General features: G+C 41.6%; 1 protein-coding gene across 2 annotated transcripts in view; it reads left to right on the top strand.

The window, feature by feature from the left end:
* LKAAEAR1 (LKAAEAR motif containing 1) overlaps positions 1–10,948 on the top strand; it is a 324,572-nt gene extending 313,624 nt beyond the window's left edge. For both annotated transcript variants that reach the window (XM_089513589.1, XM_089513590.1), the window contains exons 3-5: positions 1,895–2,229; positions 7,927–8,049; positions 10,765–10,948. In XM_089513589.1, coding sequence (XP_089369715.1) covers positions 1,936–2,229; positions 7,927–8,049; positions 10,765–10,827 — 480 coding nt within the window. In that variant the 5' untranslated portion in view covers positions 1,895–1,935 and the 3' untranslated portion in view covers positions 10,828–10,948. The remainder of the gene's footprint in view (positions 1–1,894; positions 2,230–7,926; positions 8,050–10,764) is intronic.
* Positions 10,949–26,359: the final 15,411 nt, after the last annotated feature.

The following is a 26,359-nucleotide window of genomic DNA, read 5'->3' as shown; positions in this document are numbered from 1 at the left end:
CAGGCGGTCCTGGAACCAAACCACAGCAGATTCAAGGGTCCACTTTAGTTAGAAATGCTCAAAAAGCAAAAATTAAACGTGATTAAATGATTTAAAAAATTAAACATAATACATAAACCCAAACCCATCATATTGATTAGGTGGGACAGGCCTTGTGCCATCACTCCTCAAAGGCCTGGTAAAACAGAAAGGTCTTTGCCTGTTTGCGGAAAGAGAACAGGGAGAATGCCAATCTAACCTCTCTATGAAGGGAGTTGAAAAGCCTGGAACCAAAGCATGTAGGGCTTTATGGGGCATAGCTAGCACACTGAAGTGTCCTCAAAATCAGGTTGGCAACAGCAAAAGTGTTGTGTGCTCCCTATAATCTTTGATTCTATGATCCTATAAACCAGCCCTGCTTGAGATCATTTAAAACCATCAGACAAATAATTCCATGCAGGGAAATGGGTAAGCTCTCCTAGGTTGTGCAGGGAGTAAATATTGCTTCCAAACCCTATGGGAGATACTCATCCCTGTCCTAAGTCTTTCTGTGAACATATGCTGCAATTGCCTACATTCTATTGTATTCCCACTATAAAGAATCAATGGAATTTACCTGTATGTTCTCACCTTTAATTGTGTACAGTCAAGTCATTTTCAACTTATAGCAACCTCAGATGAAGCTGTTATGGGGTTTTCTTGGCCAAATTGATTTAGAGGAGGTTTGCCACGTGAAACAGACTTACCAAGATCATGGTTTGATTCCGTATTCAGCTATAGAAACCCACTGGATGGTAGTGAGCTTCCATGCCTGAATAAGGATTCAAATGCTGATCTCCTAGAGTTCTAGTACATTTGAATCGCTGCACCACACCAGCTCACTATTCATTCAATGCATCTGTTTTAATTTTGACTGGTGATAATAAGGACATTACCACATGAGCCCTGTTCTCACCATAATCATGCTTGTTAATGAAAACAGAATTATATAAAAGCGTCAGTACAAGGTAATAGGAAATCAATGTATAAAATATATACAAAGGAAAAGAGATGAAAGATATGAAAATTGGGGATCGAAAACAGAATTCTTATTTCAAAGAAATTAATGAAAGAGGAGAGAAAATCAGTAACAAAGGAGATAAAGCACAGTGTGAAGTATCAGTGAAAGTGAAAATTAAATTTTATTTATACATATTTAATTAAATCATTATTCAATTATTTAATTATTTAAACTAATTGAAAGTGGTATGTAGGTTTGTATGTCTTTGTGTGTGTTTACTTTGTCACTGTATTTTCTAAAATGGATAATACTTAAAAGGAGAGAAAGAAAACAGAATTATATCTGATTGTATAATAGCCATTATTGCATGTCTTCACAGTTATGCAACTGGGGCTGCTGCTGCTATTGTGCTCTCTTCCCGATTTCCCCTTAACCTCGCCTCCCTAACCTAAGCACTATCCAGCATACCTTTGGGATTTATTTTTTTAAAAAAATTCAAATAATTCCAGAGCTCTGCTACTGCGATTGAAGTTTTTACAAAAGAAGGGGGGGGAAATAGGGAAAAGTATAATAATAAAAGGAACCAGGCTGCTTGGGAATAGTGGGGGAGGCAAGGGAGTGAAGGAGAAACCACATGACTGCCACTATTGCGACTGCTCTGGCAGCAGTGTTTCACACCCAGAGACTAGCACAATTGCAAGCTCATTGATGGGTTTCCCCACCAAGGAAAAGGGACACCCTCACCATGTTTGGTGGAAACAGCAGCTATGAGTCGGAGGCAACGTTGTGAGATTTTTTCTTGGTCTAATTTAAAAGCTCCATGTAGTAACCTGCTAAGAGGTAGGCCATTATTACTCAATGTTTTAAATAGTCCTACATTTCCCCATTTTAGAAGCTCTGCTTGTTTTCCTCTAGCATCCTTTAGCATCCCGTACAAGCCTGAGAGATAAACCAAGATGTCTAATGCTGGAGCGATTCAGAGAAGCAAATCTATCACCCGGTTTAAGAAGCCTGTAACCACCAGCCAAGACACTAAAATGACTCCCGAACAGACCGCACGCTATTTGGCCTTTGCTGATCCCAGCAATCCTAAGGTGAAGGCAATGCTGGCTTCTGCTCTTATGAAGGACAGGAAGGTCGTGGATATAGAGGGAAAGGAAGGTGAAGACAAACAACTCATTGGGATCCTCAAAGCTGCTGAGGCGCGAAACCGCCTTCGAAATGCAAGACTCCAGTATCAGAACCTGAGAGTGAGTTGTTAATAATAATAATAATAATAATAATAAATTATTTATATTTTCCCGCCTCTCCCCATGGATCGAGGCGGGATTACAGCCAGTATCAAATCAATGATACATCATAATTACAATCATTTTACTTACAATGTCAGTGGCCAGAAAGGTGGCTGGGGGATAGACAGGGAAACGCATAAGATCCATACATTATCAAGGATTGTCTGTAATGCATCCTATAGAATACTGGGATTGGTAGCTTTGTGAGCTCTCTGGCTGAGAAGTCTAAATACCCCTCTATAAAGTCCTAATCCCAGGATTTTGTATAGTGTTGCCATAGTAGTTGGAATGGAAATATAGTACAGTGGACCCTCCACATTCGCAGGACACCCATGAAAGTCGGGAAAATGCAAATAAAGAAAACACATTTTTTTTAACCTGAGATAACATATCTCTAGGAATCTCCAGCAGAAGGCTATGGTCATTTTTCACTAGATGTTGACTTTTTAACCAGATGTTGACTAACAATGGTGTGTTAATATCATTTCCCCTTCCTTCTGCTGTGGTTTCACTTGGAGCAGTAATTTGGTTTTTCCATTTGTGCGTCTGCATAGTTCTTGTTTGATGGTGCCTTGTTGGAATTCAGGAAGGGTTTGGGCAAAGCCCCTGATACCTGAACAAGCCTAGCAAGTGTGGGCTGAAAAGAGAAATCATCTTATGAAGCTGGAACTAGAACAGAAAATAGAGAGTTAGAATACACAGACAAAGGACGGAACCAGTTGTTGTTTTCTGCATACGTACATTGCCCTATGGAATTGGTTGGTCTTTTTTTGGTCTGATGTAGAACATTTATATTCAGTTGCATTCAGTGCTGGGCACCTCATTTTAAGAAGGATACAGACAGGTTGGAGCAGATTCAGAGAGGAGCAAGAAGGGTGATAAGAGGTGTGAAAAACAAAATTTATGAGGAAGAATTGAAGGAGCTGGATCTGGTGATGAGAAGACAGAGGGGTTTGTTTCTTGTGGTGGGAGGCTGATTTGTATTGTATTGTACTGGTTTGTTTTCTACAATATAAATTGCAAGTGCAGGGGAGTCAGTCTAAAGCAGGACTTCAGAAATCCATTCTTTTAAATAAATGGATGGCGCAGTGACTTAGTAGAAACCGGTTGCCATGGATGTATTGGTATCCTCAATTACCTTCTTGGAGATCCACCATTCCATTACTTCTTTTTCCATGACTCCCAGGGCAGCCAGGGGATCCATTGCCACAGGGACAGGGAATCCACTCTTCATTTTACTGCTGCCTTCCCCAACCAGCCATCCCAAGTTCAATGGATCTCTCTCAGTTCTGTGAAGGTCCAGCAGCAGGGAAAGTTTCCATACAACTAGGAGCAGCTGCAGGGTGGACGAACACTAATAAAATCAAACCAGATTGAATCCCATTTTGGGGGAAAGGTGGGATAGTACATTAATCATAGAATCATAAGTTGGAAGAGACCACAAGGGCCATCCAGTCCAACCCCCTGCCATGCAGGAACTCTCAATCAAAGCATTAATTCATTAGCCAGTGGATGGTCCAAACATTTTGCAGTCTGCAACCACTTTGCTCATACCTGGCTTCTATGGCTGCATCCATACTGCAAAAATAATCCAGTTTGATACCATGTTAACTGCCATATCTCAATGCTATGGATTTCTGGGAATTATAGTTTGTTGTGGCACCAGAACTCTCTGACAAAGAAGGCTAACTGTCTCAACAAAATTACAATTCCCAGCATTCTGTAGCATTGAGCCATGGCCATTAAAGTGGTGTCAAACAGGGTTATTTCTGCAATGCTGATGCAGCCTATGTTGCCTTTGGCTGTGACCTCCAGCGTTCCCCCCTCACCATTTTTGACACTCAAGTGCAGGAGTAGAGAGAATATAGCTCATGGTCCACATGTGGCCATGGATCCCACTTTTGTGGCCCCTGAACCCACACCCACCTGGCCTTTCTAGTATCATAGAATCATAGGAGTTGGAGCAGACCTCAAGGGCTATCCAGTCCAACCCATTTCTGCTATTCACAGAATCAAAGCACCCCTGACAAATGGCCATCCAGCCTCTGCTTAAAGACCTCCAAAGAAGGAGGCTCCACCACAATCTGAGGGAATGTGTTCCATTGCCAAATAGCTCTTACTGTTAGGACATTCCTCCTAATGTTGAGGTGGAATCTCTTTTCCTGTAGTTTGAATCCATTGCTCTGGGTCCTGTTCTCTGGAGCTGCAGAAAACAAGCTTGCTCCATGCTCAGTTATGTCACCCTTTCAAATATTTAAACAGGGCTAACATATAATTTCTTAACCGTTTCTTCTCCAGGCTAAACATAGCCAGCTCCCAAAGTTGCTCCTCATGGGGCATGGCTTCTAGACCTTTCACCATTTTGGACACCCTTCTCTGGACACCCTAACTCCCTCCATTTTTTAGAAAGAAATTGGTACCATGTCTGGGTCACCTATGCCCCAAAACAGCACAGAAAGCACCCCAAATATACAATATTCATAAAAATACCCTGCCCTGCATTCTAGATTTCCACACCCAATACCCCCATCATCTCCCAATGCCCCTATTTTCATCAGAGATCCTCTCAAAATGGTGGTAGGAACTGATGCAACATCATGTCCATTCACTGTTTTGAGAAGGACTTTGAAGGAAAAAGGGGGGGGGGTATTTTGAAGAGGGTGGTACAGACTGCAGGGAGGTCAGGGACAGAATGGGCTCCCGGGTCCACTCCTACTATTTTAATCTATTTTCCCCATGAAGTTTTCTCAGTGGAACTTTTGTCTAGGAAAATGTGGCCATTACAGGCCAAGGGTGTGTGGTGAAAACACACTGGAATTCCTGCTTAAATCCCAGATGGGAGAGATCACCATCAACCGCTTGTCAAAACCAAAGGCAAATGTTTAGACAGTAACTTCAAGATCCTTGGAGACCTTCCCATGCAGACCTTTCTTCTGATTGCTGTCATTTTATTCATGGTTTACAAACATTGATCCAAGTTCCCTTGCATAATCCCCGTGAGAAAGCCAATTCTGGGCAAAACTGCTTATTTTAGACCAGGCCACTACAAGGAAAGTATTTTCCTTTTAATCATTGAACAACATGATATCACAACTTGGCTCCGGCTGTAACTATGGGGCTGCTGTTATTTATGGCACTCGCTAGCAATATGCTATAGTTAGCAACCTTGGAAGAGGGGTGTGCTGCTGCTACTGTCCAAACAAACCCTACATTGTTTGCCAACTTTAAGGCTGTTCTGGTCTGGAAGACAAAACATTGTCAGGAGGAGGTTTCATGGCCAATAAACACCACCTGGTGTCTTTGCAGGCTTTCTAAAGTAGCAATATGTACAAAGTTAATTCTGTGAAATGCTTTTTTTAGAAACTGTGTCCATGTTGATGGTTTGGCAGCAGGAACATTCCCAGTCAATCCTCTGTCATCCTACATCTCAGCTGCTTTTAAAATGTCCCTGTTTCTTTCTCATCCTCCCACTTTCCTCCCTTTTCTTCAGCTTACTCCCATTGCTGCAAGCTGAATTCAAAGTGCAAAGGGAGTTTGCACTATGTTCAGCATGGGGAAGGTGGCAGTGGAATCCTGGCTCAGGCAAAAGCAATTGCTGCAGATAGGTCTATTTTTTTCTCATTCATATTTTTCCCCATCCTGACCACACCTTGATGTTGCTTGGCTTATGTCCCAGTTTTCAAGTGTGAAATGTTGGCGAGTTTGTTGGTGTTCAGACTTGGACTCTGACCAACAGGACTTAGTTCTAGATATAAGTCCAATGAGATCAAGTAGGATTTGAGTTTGTTGTAACTAACTCATTCTATTGATGGGGGGGGGGAGGGTAAATGCAATTAGCATTAGTTAGATCATAGTCACTGAGTACTTAGAGCTCCTTGCTCAGCGCCATGGACCCATAGCTCAGCAATGGAGCAGATGCCTTCTGAGTAGAACCATTTGGGTCCCCATCTAGGTCCCCACAAATTCTTGGACTCCAGCTCTCATCATCCCCACCCAATGATCCTGCTGGCTGAGGATAATGTGGGTTAAATTTTTACTGCATCTGAAAGTTCACAGGTTCCCATCTCTTGATGTAAGAGAGGTAGGCTTAAATCCAAGTATTAGTCACAGCTGGAGTAGATCTCCTGAATCAGTGTAACTTATGTAAGAGTTTCTTACCAAGATTCCATTGATTCAATAATAAAATGAAATTCAGTAGAGACAGAGGCAAAATTCTAGTTAGGCCACACATCGTGGCATGGACTTAGAGGCAGGATATAAATAAAGGTTTTATTTATTTTATTATATAAACAAATTCACAAGTAGAGGATAGGGGCTATATGGCTCAGCAGTAGTATATGTGAAAATGACCTTGAATTACTGTTGATCATGAGCCAGCAGGGTGATGCTACAGCGAAGAAGGCACATACTATTTTAGCTTGCATTAACAGACACATAGGCCCGTTACAAACGGGCAGGAAAGTACGCGCAGAGCACGTACTAGGGTTAGAAAGGGGTGGTGCTTCCGCACCCCTCTAACCCTAGTGCGCGCTCTGCGCACATAAAATGACGCCGGCCGTTCCACATGGCCGCCGCCATGAGGACATCACGACCGCGCCGCCTCTATACGGGGCAGCGCAGACGTGACGTTCTCACTCCGCGCCAGGGCGCTTAGTGTGCCCTTAGCAGGAGCAGGAAAGAGCTCCGTTTCGGAGCTCCTTCCTGGTTTGGTCCGCTGGGTACAGCCTTCACACGGCTGCGCCCAGCGGACCAAAGGAGAAAGGGGCCAAGCGGCCCCTTTCTCCTCCTCCCTGCCACCGCGGGGGGTCCTTGGGGCTTGAAGCCCCAAGGACACCCCTTTCCAGGCTGCGGGGAAGGGGCCTTTTGTCACGTCCCCGCAGCCTGAAAAGTGGCGGATCGGGGCCTCAGCGGCTGCCGCTCTGGACACTGAGGCCCCGATACCCCAGGGAAAGGGGCGGGTGCAGCCCGCCCCAAACAGGTGGTCTGTAACCTGCCATAGTTTCCAAGTTGAGAGAAGTAATAATCCCATTATATTCCATGCTGATCAAGCCTCATCTGGAGTACAGTGTTCAGTTCTGGGTGCCTTGTTTTAAGGATATAGACAAGTTGGAGCAGGTTCAGAGAAGGGCAGGAAGGGCAATAAGTGGTACGGATAGCAAAACATATGAGGAAAGGTTGAAAGTGTTGGGCACATTCAGTCTGGTGAAGATATGAGTGAGGGGTGACATGACTACCCTCTTTAAATACCTCAAGGGCTCATAGTACTTCAGTATCACAAGGAAGAAGGAGCAAGCCTGTTCTCTGCTGCCCAAGAAGGTAGGGCCAGGGAAGCTAATGGAGTCTTCTTTTCTGGATGTCTTCAAAAAGGATGGACCTTCTGGAGATGCTTTAGCTGGAGATCCTGCCATGAGCAGGAGTCTGAACTCAGTGATAGATGATGACATCCAACCTGAGAGAGCCCACTTTGGTGGGAACTAAGAACTGGCTTTAGGCCATAACGCTCAACCCTTGGTGTCACCAGTTAAAGAATGTGAGGCAGTGGAGCTTGGAGAGATTCCTGCCAGTTTGAGTAGACCATGCTGGCAAGTCAACCATCTTCTGGTCCAGTCTAGGGCAATTGTGTATGTTCAGCCACTCTCTTTCTTTTCACTCCAGGCACAAGAGATCAACTTCCTGATTTCCTTCCAGAGGAATGCTAAAGGCGCTGTGAGACTGGAGGTCTTCCTTCCTCCCCGGAGGAACCTTGCAAAATTATCCGACTGCATGAACACAGTCCAGGTATATGGTGGGCAAGGATATGCTTATTTCATTCTCAGAGGCAAGGATGAAACTTTCAAAAGTTTTCTTCTGAGAGCTAGGCTATAAACTGGGTCCAAACAAGCTGATTATCTATAGTGCTTTTTGGGAACTCAACCCCTCGAATATTCATGGCCACTACCTGAGTTATTCTGGGTGTCTGAAATACCAAAAAGTTTGTCTGTCTGTCTGTCTGTCTGTCTGTCTACAACTTTGCTGTTGTGTGTTTTCAAGCTGCTTCTAACTTAGGATGACCCTAATGCGAACCTATGATGGAGTTTTCTTAATAATAATAATACTGTTTATTTATAGCCCGCTTTTCCAAAAAATGATCAAAGCGGGGTACAGCATAAATGTAAGCAATATACAATATAAAACATCATAAAAACATCCCATTAATAAAGCACAGTAAAATTCAAAAGAGTAAAACCAAAGAAACAAACTAGATGGATAAACAACTGTATAACGGGGGAGAATAACAAATGTCAAGGCACATGGGGGAATGCTTGTTGGAAGAGATAGGTCTTAAGTTTCTTCCTGAACAGGTCAAGGGAGGTGACAGAGCAGAGCAAGATTTGTTTGGAGGAGGTTTGCCATTGCCACTGCAAACATGTAAAATTGGCAGTCAAAGCTCCAAAGAAGGTCTCAAATGCCATGATGTGGTCTTTCAAGCCCTGGAGCATACCTACACAGCAATAGAAGAGAGAAATATTGATGCTCAGCATTGATAATAAGCCATAGTTTTTCCAAAAAGTTCATAATCTGAAGGGTGGCTGAGATGACACAGTGCCATGGGAAGTTATATTCTGCTATTTCTATAGGTACAGAGGATCCTTGTTTGCCATTATTTCTTCCCACATTACAGGGATAAACTCTTGCATGGTAGTTTTTGAAGTCTGAACTGCAGTGAGTCCTCCAGAATCAGTTTAAGTTCTGCCTAATTGAATGGATTTGTCCAACAGCAATTTTTATTCAGCCAACAAGTTCTCAAATCTTAAATACACACATACATTTTTCATTGCAACTTTAAAAAAAAAAACCAAGAAGCTTTAAAAAAAGGAATACAGTAATGATCCAGAATAAATACTTATCTCATTTGCTCATTTATATCTTGTTCAACTTACTTCTATCGTATCAAGCCTTGTAATTACTTTAAAACCCATTTTAAGTTATTACAAAAGGATTTTAGAGCCCAAACAGAAGAAACTGCAACATGGTGTCAAGTATTTTGCAAAGAAAAAGTAGCTTCTTCTTAAAGTGAACCCTGGAAATAAATTTTAGTTAGTACTGCTCCACTAGCAGTCTTAAAGGATGCATCCAGACTGACTGGAAGGGGCTGGGGGGGGAGGGATGCAGATCACACCAGGTGACACCTCAGTACGGGATGTTTGCCATACGGAGTAAAGTGTCACACCATGTCTTTGTGCGAGTAGATTGGGCCTCCTGGAAACTAAAGGTCCTGGGAATCATAGAATCATAGAGTTGGAAGAAACTGCAAGGGCCATCAAGTCCAACCCTCTGCCATGCAGGAAATCTCAATCAAAACATCCCCGACAGATGGCCATCCAGCCTCTATTTAAAGACCTCTAAGGAAGGAGCCTCCACTACACTCCGAGGGAGTTTGTTCCACTGTCAGACAGCCCTTACTGTTAGGAAGTTCCTCATAATGTTTAGGTGGAATCTCTTTTCCTGTAGCTTGCATCCATTGCTCCAGGTCCTAGTCTCTGGGGCAGTAGAAAACAAGCTTGCTCCCTCCCTCAATATGACATCCCTTCAAGTATTTAAACAGGACTATCATATCACCTCTTAACCTTCTCTTCTCCAGGCTAAACATCCCCAGCTCCCTAAGTCGTTCCTCATAGGGCTGGTCCACCCAACCAGAGGTATCAAGGAGGCTGGCTGGGATGTTATTGGTATGCCACAGCAAACTCCTGGAAACTTCTCCCATCACCAGATGGTGCCTGGACCCCTTTGGGACTTGCAAACAAGACAGGTAGACCAGAAAAACCTGGAAAAACAGTTTCTTCAGGTGCCCCGGTCTACCTCCCCATCAGCGGCAAATAGGCCAGAGCCTTTTTCTTCTATGGTGGCTCCATTTACTCCTGAGAGCCTGTCAGGTCCAAGCCTGGGGATGACAGCATGAGTTACCACACTTGGATGACACCAGCCCTAGTGATACCACTCCCTAAATTAGCCACATGAGGCCTAAAAACATGGCAAAAATGTCCCCCAACTCTCCTAAAGTTGGGGGCAAAAAAAATTGTTTGGTTTTGGTTTTTTTTGCTGGCGTGCAATGGAAAGGTGTGGCCCTCCTAGCCTGCCACAGTTGTCCCTCTCCTGGTACCATGGTGGACATATTACTCCATGACTAGGTTGGCAACTGTCAGCCAGCAGACGACTTCTTCTTCAGCCACCTCTTGACTGTGGAATGACCTGCCTGTGGAATAACTCAACGTGTCTTATTTGTCCTTTTAAACTATTGTATGTTTTAATTTAATTTAATTAATTTAATTTAATTTGTTTTTTATTGTTGATTTGTTGCTGATCCTTGGGGAGAGGCAGGTAAGCATTGTTATTGTTATTGTTTTTATTTTCTCCAGTTAAAGACATTCTCATACTCTAGCCCTGTAAAAATTTGGAATACATATTTCTCCCTTCAGCCTTCTTCACTTTCCTTTCCTTCCATTTCCTTTGCAGAGAGGGCGGATTGAAGAGATCTTGGAGGATGAGACGGGGGAGATCTTTGTCAGGAGGCCTTGAACCTCCCATAGAACAAGGCAGTACAAGGGACAGAAGATACAGATGGGAGCCAACCAGACCGTGACTCGCTGGAGGCCTGCCATTTAGCAAAGTTACTCCTGTTGAATAAACCACATGGATTATTATCAGTGACTAAAAACTAGTGCTGTGCTGAAAATTCCTTCCTTTTTTCTTAGCAATTCTCAGTCAATGGATGGGTCTACATAGGTCAGAAGCTACCCTATATTCCCCAACTGGGCAATCCTGAGTGATGCTGGGTAGTTAGCTGCACACACATCTTGCTGTGCCATCCCCGCTAGCATAAATTGCTCCCTCTGAGGTCAAAAACAAGGCATCCAGTGTTGACCCCATGGCTGAGTACCTTGTGATTTCAGAGGGAGTGAGTTGCACCAACAGCAGCAGCACTGTGCAGCATTGTGGGATGTTGTGTGAACAACCAATTGGCATCGCCCTAGAATGCTTCAGATTTTCCTGGAAAATCCAAAGCAAAGAGCAAGTTATTTTAAACCATGTTAAGGCAGAGCAACTACTAAAGAAGATCAAGGAAGAAAGTGCAAAGGCAGGCTTATTGTTGAACATAAAGAAAACAAAAATAACGACCATGAAGAATTTATGCAGATTCAACCTAGACAATGAGGAAGTAGAAATACTAAAGGAGTTCTCATGGCTAGGATCAAGCATTGATCAGAGCGGGGACTAAAGTCAAGAAATTATAAGAAGGCTAAGATTGAGGAGGGCAGCTATGAAAGAACTAGAAATGATCAAAAATGTAAAGATATACAACTGAGCACAAAAGTTAGAATTGTACAAGCCATTGTATTTCCTGTTACCATGCATGGATGCGAGAGCTGGACAGTTAAGAAAGAAGGTAGGAAGATAATCAATTCATTTGAAATATGTTGCTGGAGAAGATGGCTGAGGATACTATGGATAGCCCAGAAGTCAAACAAATGGGTACTAGAACAGATCAAACCAAAAATCTCTCTGGAAGCCAAGATGGCAAAACTCAGGTTGTCGTACTTTGGACACATCATGAGAAATCATGACTCATTGGAGAAAGCAATAATGCTAGGAAAGGTGGAGGGAAGCAGAAAGAGAGGAAAGCCACATGCTAGATGGATTCACCGGTATGAATTTGCTGGACTTGAGCAGAGGAGTAAAGGATGGGGAATCTTTGAGATGTCTCATCTACAGGGTGGCTGTGGGTCAAGATCAATTTGAGGGTGGATAACAAGAACAAAAAGAAGTCAGGGATGGCCCCATTTTGATGCTGAACTGCCCTCACATCACAGTCAAATCAGAACTTTGACCCTGCATCATGAAGACAAGTTGTGCTGAGGGTGAGAGGAAACCATTTTAAGTGGACCATGTAGACATGTACAAGATCACAGAAAAGACATTGTTTTACTAAACACTATTTCATGCAAGATTTTGGAGACATTCTCACAGGTATGGTTTGTAGGGCTTACCTTACTTTCAGAGGCAGCCAAGGAGTATGCATGAAAGTCCTGTTTTTCATTTTGCCATAGTTTTGCAGGCAGCTGATGGTATCCCTGGCTTCTGCACTTCCATTGAAGCCCATAGGAACACATGATGATCACTGTTCTGGTACAATCATCCCTTCCATGGGGCTTTGGCAGTGCAGATTTGTGGGCAGCCAGGGTGGCTGCAGAATTATGTGGAGATCAGAAGTAGAAAAGACACACACATCACACTTCAACCATGTCACAGATCCCATGAAAAGCAATTCAAAAATAATTTTACATTGCCCAGCAGGAAGATCTTTCATCATGTATATTCAGCCCAGGAGGCTGCAGAGTGATGACAGCTGCATCTACACTACAGAATTAATGCAGTTTGACACCACTTTAATTGCCATGGCTCCATCCTATGAAATTTTGGGATCTGTAGTTTTGTGAGATATTTTGCTTTCTGTGTCAGAGAACTCTGTTGCCACAACACACTACAAATTCCAGGATTCCATAGGATGGAGCCATGACAGTTCAAGCCGAGTCAAACTGCATTATTTCTGCAGGATGGGTGCAGCCTAATTCAAGGAAGTCATGGGCCTGAGTTTGCAAGAACTGAGCAGGACTGGTAATAACAGGTTGTCCTGGAGGTTTTTCATTCATAAGGTCACCAAAGGTTGAAACTGATTTGACAGCACTTAACAATAGCACAGTTTCCCTGTGTCATCTCTGTCATTTCCTGCATCATTTCTCTTATCAGTTTTGACTTCACAGGAACAGATACACAGAGAGAAAGCATGAGACAGCTTATCATTACTAGAACTGAAGGAGAAATTTGCATGGTTTGAATTACAATGCAAACTCATTGAATGTTGCACTGAAAGTAAAAGTTATTCATCTTTTGAAATTCACCTTCACTGAATTTACAGAGGAGTTCTTCGACTTACAAATGTATAAAGACATGAATATAACAGAAGAAAGTACATGTGTGTGTGTTGTTTGTGTGCATGCATTTGAATAGCATACAGTCGGCCCTTCTCATCCATGGTTATTTTATCCACAGATTCAAGCATCCACAGCTTGAAAATATTCAGAAAAAGTATAAATTTCAAATAGCAAACCTTGAATTTGCCATTTTACATAAAGAATACAATTTTAGTATGTCCTCATATTTAATGGGACTTAAGCATCCACAGATTTTGGTATCCATGGGGTTGGAACCAACCCCAGTGGATAACAAGGGGCCGCTATATTAGGAAAACTGCTTGCCAAATGTATCCTTTAGGCAAAAATTGCTGGCAAAAATACATGTATTAGGAGAAATAAAAATAAAAATAAAAATACATGCACTTTTTAAAAAAAGTCCCCAAGCTAAGTGGTGTCCTACACTAAAAAAATATAAGAGCAATTCAGCATGCCTACTGCCCAAGACAAAACAAAAATGATGACCATGGAGGATCTATAGAAATTCAACCTAGATAATGAGGAAATTGAAGTACCTTAGTTAAACAAATTCCCACACCTCAGAGCAAACACTGATACGAATGGAGATTGTAGTCAAAAAGATGGGGAATGGGAAGGGCAGTCAAGAAAGAACTAGATAAGAATCTAATGTAAAGATATATGACTGAGTACTAAAGTCAGAATTGTCCAAGCCATTGTATTCCCCATCACCATGTACAGATGTGAGAGTTGGACAATGAAGAAAGCCAACAAGAAGAAAACCAACTCATTTGAGCTGTGGTGCTGGAGAAGAGACTTCTCCCTCCTTTAACTGTATTTTTATTGTATTAACGATTTTACTGTACACCGCTATGATCATCGCGGAATAGCGGTCTATAAATAAAACATATTATTATTATTATTAAGAGTGCTAAGGATACCTGTAGCCAAGAGAACAAATAAGCAGATCCTTCAACAGATCAAGCCTGAACTCTCCCTGGAAGACTAGATGATGAAATTGAAGATATCGTACTTTGGCCAGATCATGAGAAGGCATGAAGGAGGAGGGCAGTAGAAAGAGAGGAAGACCGCATGCCAGATGGATAGACTCAGCCGAGGAGGTCATTGGGCCTTGAATCTACAAGGCCTAAGTGGAGACGTGGATTATAGGAAGTTTTGGAGATGTCTCATTGACAGGGCAGCCATGAGTCAGGGCCGACTTGAGGGAAGTTCACACAAACAGACATACACAAGCAACCTCATTTTTTTCAGCCTAACTGGCCACTTACAGCTGTACCAATGTAATGTGATGCATGATGTATGTTGCACAGTGTTGTACCAATTATATCATAAACCCCACCTTATTGAACAATTCTTATACGATCCTAGCAAAAAGCAAGAACCAGCTATTTAGGTGGAAGATAAGACAACTATGATGTGGGTAAAACCTGGGACAGCTGATGTCTTTCAAGTTAGTGATGTCTTCCATGTTAGTGGACTGATAAATGCAGCCTTGGTTTTAAAGAAGGTATTCTTGAGCATTGGACTACGACTTCAGAAACCAGGGTTCAAATCCCCGCTTGAGCATAAAAATCCACTGGGTGACCTTGGCCAAATCACATTCTCTTAGCCTGAGAGGATGGCAATGGTAAACTTCCTCTGAAGAAACTTGCCAATGATAGGTTCTCCTTAGGCTTGCCATAGGTTTTTTAAAAATGACTTGGAGGCATAGAGCAACCAATCCAAGGTGCTGTGCCTGTTTTGGGAATAAAATTTTGCACTTTGAATAGTGCTTTCAAAACCCAGAGTAGATTCACCAACCACCATGATGAAGGTATATCCAACTCTTTTCCTTTTCTTTTCTTGAGCTGTGTTTCATCAACATTTGTGGAACTATTTTGTTTTTCTCAAATCTCTCTCTGCCAGATTTGGTTTTCTTAAGATAGCAAATAAGTGGGAAAACATGGAGAGGTTACAAATGAAAGACAATGGGTTTTTTTTTTCCTTACAAAGTTCATTTGCATTGCAGAAATAATCCAGTTTGGCACCACATTAACTGCCATAGCTCAATACTATGGAATTACGGGAATTGTAGTTTAGTGAGATTTTTAGCCTTCTCTGTCAGAGAGCTCTGGTGCCACAATAAATTAGAATCTGTGTTGTAAGCTGGCTCGAGCCTTGGAGAAAAATAGACAAGATATTATTATTATTATTATTATTATTATTATTATTATTATTATTATTATTATTATTGCTGTCCTAGCTGCTGAACCATCTCTCTCAAATAGGTTGAGGGCCTTGGATAACTCTTTGAAAGTTTGGACCGATACCGAAATCGGATCCATTGTCCCACTGAATGAGAGCCACCAAATGCCTGTTTCAGAATCACTGCAAGCCATGAAAATGTGCCTTCGGCTGCATCCACATTACAGAAATATTCCAGTTTGACACTGCTATGGTGTTTTGGGTTCTATAGTTTCTTGTGGCTCTCTGACAGCAAAGGCTAAAGAAGTCACAAAATGACAATTCCCAGAATTTTGTTGCACTGAGCCATGGTAGTTAAAGTGGCGTCAAACTGGACTATTTCTGCAGTGCGAATGCAACTTTTCTGTCTGAACTAGCACTTCTTTTTCCCTGTGCTTTCAGGTATTGGTTTTAAAAAAAGTGTGTGAGGGGGAGAAGAGATGTACCAGTTGTTCATCTTCCTTTCCTTCCTCAGAGCTTGTCTGGAAAACATCCAATGCAGTTTCTTGAGAGCTAATTTCACATGAAGCTAAACTGAAACCAATTAAGTCCCCTCCACAGGATACAGTTGATGCTGACACATGTTTTTTAATCACCTTTCTCCCTACTGTGCCCAGTGCCTGCACGCCCCCTTTTTTAAATTGTTTGTACAATGTGGAAACATACGCACTACAGAGAGGCACAGTTAGCCCTGGCTCCTGGTTTTGCTTTTGCTGACCTAAAAAAAAATGAAAATGAAAAAGCACAGAGGAGAAGTAAGCCAATACAGTTCAAATCCTAATTTCCTCCTTGGAAAATTCTTGTTGTGTGCCTTCAGGTCACTTCCAACTTATGGCGACCCTAAGGCAAAAGCGGTTTTGGGTTTTTTTTGGCAACTTTCATCAGAGGGGATTTGCCATTGCCATCCTCTGAGGGAATGTGACTTGCCCAAGGTCACTCAGTGGGTTTCCATGGCCCAACCAGGATTCAAACCCTGGTCTCCCAATTTCCTAGTCCAATGCTCAAACCACTATTACTGAGTTCTTTTCCTCCACTCTCTCCTCCCTGAAACTAGGAAAAGAAATCTGCTTTCCGAAATTGGCTGGTGAGAACTTGTGCTAAACCAAGGAAATGTTAGGTATTGGCACATCTGTAAGGTCTCTGTATTGAAAAGGTCATTTTTGCATATGTAAAGATGTTATGTAGCTGTAGAGAGTATCTGTATTATGTAGAAGCAGAATATGTGTATTCCAAGAAAGATATGAGGCCCAGCCCTAAAAGCGTGACTTCTGTACTGTGTCATTTTGCTGCATCCACACTGTAGAAATAATCCAGTTTGACGCCACTTTAAGTGCCATGGCTCAATGCTATGGAATTCTGGGAACTGTAGTTTGATCAATCAATTGAATATTCTATCAATTTTACCTTTAAAAATGCACCGGCACAAGTACAAAGGCAGCGCTGAGAGGGGAGAAATGGTGGATCTATCAAAAACTGAGGAGAAATGGTAAACACCCCTCTGCCATTAGTCCCCCCCCCCCCCCGAATGAATCGATTCTGATCTCTCATTCCCACTTATTGAACTTGCTTCAGAATCACTTCTTCTCAAAAGAACCTCTTTCAAACTACTGTCTGGGGAAAAACAGTTTTTTTTGTCTGCTTCGCTTTATCATGATAAAAATCAATCACATTGTGACAGGAACCGGTTTCAAATGGGAATGAGGGTCATTTACACCAACTGGCAATTTGCTCTATTTCATAGTGGGAATGCACCCTATGACTCTTTGATTCTATCACGTTCAGTGATATAAGGGAATTATGATTTATGAGTAACATAAGTACAAAAAACATTGATAAGGATTCTTTGTGATGTGGTATAGGAGGTCAATGGTTGGGTGACCCTATGAGTTACCACACTGGGTGACAACAACCCTAGTGACACCACTCAGTCACCCCATGGTCAGCTAGTTGTCAGGCACTCACTGAACAGTACACTGGACTAGACATACTGATCCAGTATGTCTCTTGTGCTGTCCAACCAAGATGGGGGGCCATTGATTTGCTTTATTAGCAACAGGAGAGAAATAGTTGTTCCAGAGAAACAACCAAAGGATTCAAATTACAAAATGTTGTGCATGAACAGTAGGATGAACTTTCTGACAGTAAGAACTGTTCAGTAGTGGAATAGACTGCCTCAGAAGGTTGTGGTTGTGTTATTTGCCATCAAGTCGACTTCAACTTATGGCAAGTCTACGAATGACAGACCTCAAAGATTCCCTGCTCAAGTCTTGCAAACTCATAACAGAGGGTGGATACCAATCTCTTCTGAGTGTTTTAAGTGTCAATTCCTACACTGTAAGGATTTAGACTAGGCAGTCCTTGAGATCTTGTCCAACCCAATGGTTTTACTTTTCTATGTTTCTGTTGTTTAGCTTTTAAATGCCATTTTAATGCCATTTCATAAAGTTGGACCCCCTTGTTTGACGACTTGCATCTTGTATTTGCATTTTGTGAAGGTAAAAATAAATTTTAGTACTGGAACTCAAGAGCAACAATGCCCATCGCTCAGCCAGGTTCCTTAAGGAGATGTGACAAACCCTACTTCTGGCTCTCCTTTCAAGTAAGCAGAACCTCTTTTCGAAAAAGGATACCATTTTGCTAGCCCTTTGCTGTCCACTGCTAGTATATTTCAACAGAAAACACAAATATAAAAGGAGAGGATAGAGTAATGTCTGGGGAGAAGTGAAGAGGATTTCTTAATGGTTTCTACATTGCAAATCTCTCATTATTCATGATACTTCAGAGCAGTCCTTTGGGGCTCTTCCCTTCCTAATCAGGAGGACAGATTTATCTGGAAGATACTTGTTCAAGGAGAGCTTATATGCCTCAGGACAACTAGAATCTAAGGCTAATGAATTTGTTGGCAAATATATTCTGCATTTTTTGGAATACATTGCCCTTTAAAGTTCATTAATTTAATTAATGTTTTTAACATCTGCTGCTAGGCTTATGGATTAAGTTTGCCTTTATAATTCTTCTGCACTTAACTGGTTACTTTTATATGGGGCATGGAGTAGAATCCTAAGGCTGGAAGAGATACTGAAGGTCATCTAATCTGATCCAGTTTGGGAAATCAACCCAAAGCCATGCCTAAGAGGTGATAATTATAACCAGGTGGGGAGGAGAGGAAGGGTTGCTAGAGACAAGGAGGAAGACTCAGAGGAGGAGGAGAGCTTGGAACAGCCTACAGAACAAACCAGAATAAATAATAATAATAATAATAATAATAATAACATTTATTTATATACCGCTTTTCCAAAACTGATCAAAGCGGTGCACAACAAAGAATACAAAATACAATAATCAAAAATAACAACACGATATATACATAACATTAAAACTTGACAATAAAAATTCAATCGCAATTTAAAACCATAAAAACCATATCAAAGCCAGATGAGTTGATAATCAATGGTACAAGATACATATCGGGGGGAAAACACACATATCAAGGCACATGGGGGAAAGCTTGACGGAACAAGAAGGTCTTGAGTGTCTTTTTAAAGAGATCCAGGGAGGTGATGGAGCAGAGCTCATCGGGAAGGGTGTTCCAATTTTGTGGGGCCGAGATTGAAAAGGCCCTTTGCGAGGTTGACGCATATCTCGCAGTTGGCACCCTCAGCAAATTCTTCCCGGATGACCTGAGTGTGCGGGGGGGGATTATATGGGGAGAGGCGGTCCTCCAAGTAACCTGGGCCCAAGCCATTTAGGGCTTTATAGAAGATGGGAAACAGCTGAGAGAGACTCAGGAGAGGAAAGGGGTGAGGCCCAAGGGGGTGGAGAGGTTATAAGGAGAAAGGAAGAGGAGGCATGGCAGAAGATGGGAGTGTGTAGAGGTGGACAGTGCAAGTGACAAGGAGCCTGAAGTGGGATGGGTGGCCAGTGCCCTTGCAACATGGGTGTGGGTGAGTAATGGCAGAATACTGCAGGGCTGTACTCCTGTGAGACCCTTCCTGGGATGGAGACTTGGGAGTCAAGAAGGACTGCTGGTACCCCTACCCCTCCAGAGGTAACCCAGAGAACCTGGAAGGAACTTTGTGGGATGAAAAGGGGCAGTGCTGGGAGCATGGTCCAGGCCTGATGGTAGTGGAAAAAGCTGACGTGGAAGTGAGTGAGAAAGATGGATGAAGGCCTTAGGTGGGGAGCGGTACTTATACTGTGCGAGTGAACCAGCTCTCTGTTTGTGACTGGCACCAACCGTTTGAGTTATTGAACTACTGGGCACTACTGTTATTTTTCTTCATTAAACTTTGTTGCACTGCAACATGTGTGTTGGGAGTTTTCTTGGACAGCATGGAGGTGACAAGCCCTACTGGAGCCCAGGGAGTACAAGCCCTGCCCACAATCATCTAACCTCTCTTTCAAAGTCTCGCGTGAAGGAAAGTTCTCCAGTTTCTAACGTAATCTGTTCTACCATCCAGCAGCTCTTAGTGTTAGGTAGGTCTTCCAAATTTTTAGCTGGAATCTCCTTTCTTGTAATTTGAGACTATAGGTTTGGGTTCTTCCCTCTGAAGCCGCAGAACAAAAAGCTTGCCTCATCTCCTACATATAATGTTTGTTTGTTTGATGGAATTATATCCCACCTTTCTCCCAAAATGGGATTCAAGGCTAATGACTCAGGGTTCCAAAACAAGTTCTGCAGACCAGAAGAATGAATTTTAAGGTGGCAAATGCAGTTTCAGGTAAATAAATGTAATGTTTTTTGTGGGTTTTTTGGGCTATGTGGCCATGTTCGAGAAGAGTTTATTCCTGACATTTCACCAGCATCTGAAGATGCCAGCCACAGATGCTGGCAAAACATCAGGAATAAACTCTTCTAGAACATGGCCACATAGCCCGAAAAATCCACAAAAAACTACAGATGCCGTCCATGAAAGCCTTCAGCTTCACAAATGTAAAGTGATGCACACTGGGAATAACAATTACAGGCAGTCCTCCACATTCACTGGGGTTAGGGATGTAGGACCACCACCCTCATGGAAAAACCATGAATAAATTTACCCCGCCCCCTGCAACCATATTTAACACATACAAAAAGAACGTTCCACAAACTGAACCAACCACAGATGCCTTCAGTGTGGGGCATTCCTTCGCAAGGCAGAAGCAGGCAGCTGGAAGAGCTTGCTGCCATCTCTATTGCTATCCTATGGCATCTTTAATAGGAATTTATAACTGTTGCTGCAAATTCCCAATTTCTCAGTCTGCAGTCTCTCAAAAATGCCATAGGGCAGCAGCGGATGTAACAGCAAATAATTCCTAAATAATCAAATCTGCAAAAGCCAAACCCACAAATACAGAGGGACGAGTAAAAATAATCTCTGATTTCACAGATATGCTGATGGGGTTCTGAGCTAGCAGCAGAACCTGAGATTTTACTTTGAAGAAGAATGAATATAATGGCATGGTGAAACTGTCCTTGCTCTTGGATCCACGGCATCATCCTGCTACTGCTCAGTTATGGATTAATTCAGCAAGTCATATTTCTATGTCACTCCTTGCTGCGAGCAACTTTCCAAACTCCAACCAACCACTAAGAAAGAATCACAGAAGAGTCAGAAGGGACCCCAAAGTCAATGAGGTGATAAGTCCTCTCCTGGTTTAGGTCTCAAATTTAAAGGAACTGTCCAAGGAGCTGGACTTATTTTTTTTACTTTTATTTTAATAAATCTTTATTAAATTATGTTAACATGTATACAATGTTACATATACCCCATTCCCTACTCCCCCCCCGGCACGGCTTGAAAGAGTTTAGGATCAATATACTGTTTACAATTAATACCTAACATTCAATATGTGAGATTTAATTACATTATTGACTTCATTGTACTCCGTATTCTCTTTAACTTTCTCAAGCAGGATTTCCCAACCCAAATTCCAAACTTCTACTTTCCTTTCTCCAGTATATTTTAATCTTCTATCTCTAATAATATCAAACAACAGGTTATCTGCCAAATACTTCTCTACCTTGGTGAAGTTCCAATTTTTACTTTCTTTCCATCCTGATGCTATCATGGCCTGTGTTGCTTTTAATATATACCTTATTGCTTTCTCTTCATTGTTCTTCATTCCCTTATTCTTCAAATTTAAAGTTATACAATTCTCTTTGCTCAAATGAACATCCTTGCCTATAATTTTATTAATCTCTCTTATCTCTTCACCCCAAAACTTCTGAACACACGGACAATCCCACCACATATGCAAGTAAAAACCCTTGGACCCACCGCAGTGCCAACATTTAGCTGATAGATTTTTATTGAAAAGTGCTAATTGAGAAGGGGTCCTGTACCATCGCCCTATTAATTTCACCTGTTGCTCTTTTATCCTAGTGTGCTTGTTTCTCTTAACCTCTTGTATCCACAATTGTATATCTTCGCATGTTAAATTCAGATCTTTTTCCCAAACTCCTTTCAAAATGTCTACGATTTTAAACTGATGCTCTAATATTACTCTATAAATAAATGCAATAATACCTTTGCCTTCATTTAGCACCTTTTTGATGATCCTCTCCAATGGTGTTGCATTATTTTCTTTCATATTTTTAACTATATCCTTTAACAGTATATTAATTCCGGCTGCATGGACCCAATACTTCTTTCCAGTTAAATTGGTGAGTCTCTACATCCCGCATGGGTTGCCTTTTCATCAAGCAGGTCACCTATAACTCTAATACCTTTGTTTTTTATTTTCTTTAGTGTTCTCCCTAAGTCATCGTTATTGTTTGTATTCAGACTTTCTATAGGAAACCATTTAAAGTTTCCATTTATCATTATGTTTTGCCATTTCTCCCAGATTTATTTAGTTACATTCAAGGGGCCAATCAGATTACCTTTATGCTTCTGTTCATTCAGCCTAATTACTGAGCTGTGTTCCATTTTATTTATCGACCTTTATAACCTTACCCATTTCTTTTCCCTTTCATATTCAAATTCTAAGATTCTTTTCATTTGGGTTGCTTCAAAATATATCTCTAAAGAGGGGATATCCCAACCCCTTCTTCTTGATGACCATAAATTAGTGCATTTGTAAATCTAGGTTTTTTATTGCCCATCCTCTTTTTATTTTTGTAGGAATCCTTACTGGAATTGTTTGAAATAAATATAGAAATTTGGGTAATATCACCATTTTAAACATCCTTACTTTTGTAAGCATATTCCATTTTTTACTTGGCCATTTATTCATTTTTTTTTATTTATCTTTTTCCATGACTGATTATAGTTGCCTTGTACTATGTTGTTCAAATTTTGGTTAAATTTACTGCCAAATACCTCATCTTCTTTATCTCTAACTTTAAACCAGTAATAATTTTTATTTTTCTCTGTTCTTCCCATTTGGTATTTAGGAACAATATTTCTGATTTTTACATATTTATTGTAAGACCAGATAACTTCTTAAATTTCTCAATTACTTCTACTAATTTAATAATAATAATAATAATAATAAATAAATAAAACTTTTATTTTTATCCCGCTTTTCTGTGACACAGAAGACAGCTGATGATTGTTTTAGTTACATTTCCAGACTCTGCCAAATATTCAGACATCGATTTGCCAACTCTTTTTGCTCAAACACTTCTGCTGCTGCCAGCTGGGCAGGATAGCATCAGAAGCAAGGATGTCATTCATGGGACCAATTTATTTTTACCTACATGGAGACATGCTATCCACCATCCAGGATGGGTTTAGGGAGGATTTTGTCATTGTGCATTCCATAAAGAATTCTGACCTCCAAAATGACAAAAAAAAAAATCAAGTTGTAATTGTGTATGTCTGACTTATACTATCATAACTCACCAACACAATGTCAGCCTCTATTTGCAAAGGTACTTTGTCTTGAACTTGACACCAATAAAATACACATCCATGAGTAGCCAAAGCAATAAGTTCTTCTGGTCATTGAACAATAGATGATGAATGTTTCTCTGTCCAGTCTTGCCATCTTGATCATCCGCCTTTGAAAATGTTCCAGCTTCTCAATATCCTTTTTCAGCTGCAGTGCCCAGAACTGGACACAGTATCTCAGGTGTAGTCTGGACAGAGTGGTACTATTATATCCCATGATCTGAACGCTATACTCTTGTTGACGCAGCCCAGAACTGTACATCTACAAAATGCCTAATATTTTTCTGTTACAAAATTAATACATCGTAACATATCCAAACACAAAAGGGTAACTAGTGAATATGTTCACATCATATATTATTATTATTATTATTATTATTATTATTATTATTATTATTAACCTTTATTTATAAAGCGCTGTAAATTTACACAGCACTGTACATACAATCTTTTTAATTAGATGGTTCCCTGCCCTCAGGCTTAAAATCTAAAAAGACATGACATAAAAGGAGAAGGGAAAGGTGGTGGGGCTAGTAGGCTAATACATATAAAGTACATAGCAATACAGGAAATGGTTTGATAAAACAGGCATCAAAAGAACATCAAATAGCAAGCAGCAATTATGCAATGCCTGGGAACGCTTCTCTGAACAAGATGGTCTTCAGCTCCATTTTGAAGCTGGTTGAAGAAGTGATGGCTCTTGCTTGTGGGGGAAGAAGGTTCCAGGAGTGAGGGGCAGCAAGTGAAAAGGGGCGAATCCGGGATGGGGCAGAGGAAATCCTGGGCTGAGACAGCAGACCTTGATTACCAGAACGGAGGGCCCTGGTGGGAAGGTGAGGAGAAAGAAGGTCTGATAAGTAAGGAGGGGCCAACCCATGGAGGGCTTTAAATGTCGACAGCAGGAGCTTGTACTGAATACGGAAAGGGAGGGGGAGCCAGTGAAGGGATGCCAACACTGGAGAGATGTGGTCAGAGCAATGGGTGGAAGTGATAATGCGTGCAGCTGAATATACCACATAGAAACATTATCTGAACTATTGTGTTGTTGCGATATGTAAGCAGAGTGGTCTGCAGAGAGGTAAGAAGAAGAAAGCTGCAGGTTTCAAAAGTTCAGAAGAGAGAACATTATTTATGTCTTATGTTCTTATCAGTATCCTGCAATACAAGAAACCTTCCGATGTTCTTATTCAATAGCAGAGCACCTAAAAACACTGGAAAGTTCTTTGATGTCTTGTATGGTACAGTATCATGTAATTATTTTGCAAGAGGGGCTATGCTACATCTGCCCTCTAAATATCTCAAGGTTTCACTAGTTAGCTACTGAATTCACTCAGTGGAAAGCTGGAATAGGAACATAGCCAGAGGCAGAATGAATGCATTGTACACTGATGTTTATTGGGATCCTCCAGAGGTCTGGTTGATGTAATAATTTGCATCTGGCTACAGGGACATAGCCTGATGCTTCTCCAATCCCCACTGCTCTCTGTTGTTGTTTTATACCTTCAAGTCTTTTCTGATTTATGGTGACCCTAAGGTGAACTTACCATGAGATTTTCTTGGCAAGATTTGTTCGGAAGGGGGTTGCCATTGCCTTCCTCTGAAGTTGAGAGAGTATGATTTGTGCAAAGTTCCATGGCCAAGCTGGGATTTGAAACCTGGGCTCCAGAGTCATAGTCCAACATTCAAACCACTACACAATGCTGGATCACTGCTCACCACTGGTCCCTACCAGTCACAAAATGGTTAAATGGTGAGCTGTGTGGGGGAACACACCTTTTGTCATTGTTGAGAGCAGATGAGAATACCAACTGATGCAATGATCAAAAAAAGACTTAGGGCTGCATATGCTACTGATAGGATGCCACTGCAAAAGTGTTACTTACAATGATGTTGGGGATTTCTGAAATGGGAACCAAACATTAGGGTGGCTAAATCACAAACCTAAGCATGTGGTTGGTTGCTAATGATTTCCATTTTCAGGGGGTCACAATGAATCCACTGCAAGTTTTATGACATATCAGTTGGAAGCCCAGAAGCAGGACATGAGTGCAAGAGCATCCTCCCACACATGTTCCTTAGCAAGAGGTACTGAAAGGCAAATGGCCTTCAATACTGGGGACAAAGGAGAAGCATCATAACTGGCAGACATGGATCACCTTCTCCACACTGGCACATCAATAATAAAAGAGGAAAGTGAAATAATGGAAGAAGTGGCATTTAAGATATCTGTTCCAACAACCAGATGGGTTCCTTTTGTGTGTGTGATGAAGTGCAGAACAGTTGCTCATAAATGACATGGTACTGATGAAAAGATGAGTAATTGGAGAAATGAGGGAAGCAGGGGGCAAGGGGACAGAGGACTAGATGAGAAGTCATTCACTAGGAGATGTTTTCAGAGTTTTAAGGGTCTGGTGCTAGTAGTATGCCAATGATGGCCCTCAATTCTTTCATCAGATCTTACCTGGAATATTGTATCTAGTTCTGGGCATCACAATTGAAGAAGGATGTTGACAAGCTGGAGCGTGTCCAGAAGAGGGTGACCCAAAATGGTGAAAGATCTGGAAACCAAGCCCTATGAAGACCGAATTAGGGAGCTGAGTATGTTTAGCCTGGAGAAGAGAAGTTTAAGAGGTGACATGATAGAAATGTTTAAATATGGGAAGGGAATTGAGCATGGAGCAAGCTTGCTTTTTGCTGCTCCAGAAACTAAGACACAGAGCAGCGGATTCAAACTGCAGGAAAAGGAATTCCACCTAAACATTAGGAAGACGTTCCTGACAGTAAAAGCTGTTAGACATTGGAATATACTGCTTCAGAGTGTGGTAGAGTCGCCTTCTTCAGCAGTTTTCCAACAGAGGCTGGATGGCCATCTCTTGCGAGTGCTTGCATTGTGTCTTCCTGCATGGCAATGGGCTGGACTGGATAGCTCTTGAGGTCTCTTCCAACTCCATGATTCTATTTCTGCTTTCAGCTTAACTTCAAGGAAGCTGTTTCAGTTCT

Source organism: Sceloporus occidentalis, unplaced genomic scaffold (genome assembly GCF_023333645.1).
Source record: "Sceloporus occidentalis isolate IW3139 unplaced genomic scaffold, rSceOcc1.0.p SCAF_3, whole genome shotgun sequence".
In the NCBI taxonomy this organism is placed as follows: domain Eukaryota; kingdom Metazoa; phylum Chordata; class Lepidosauria; order Squamata; family Phrynosomatidae; genus Sceloporus; species Sceloporus occidentalis.
This window is presented reverse-complemented; position numbering and strand designations above follow the sequence as displayed.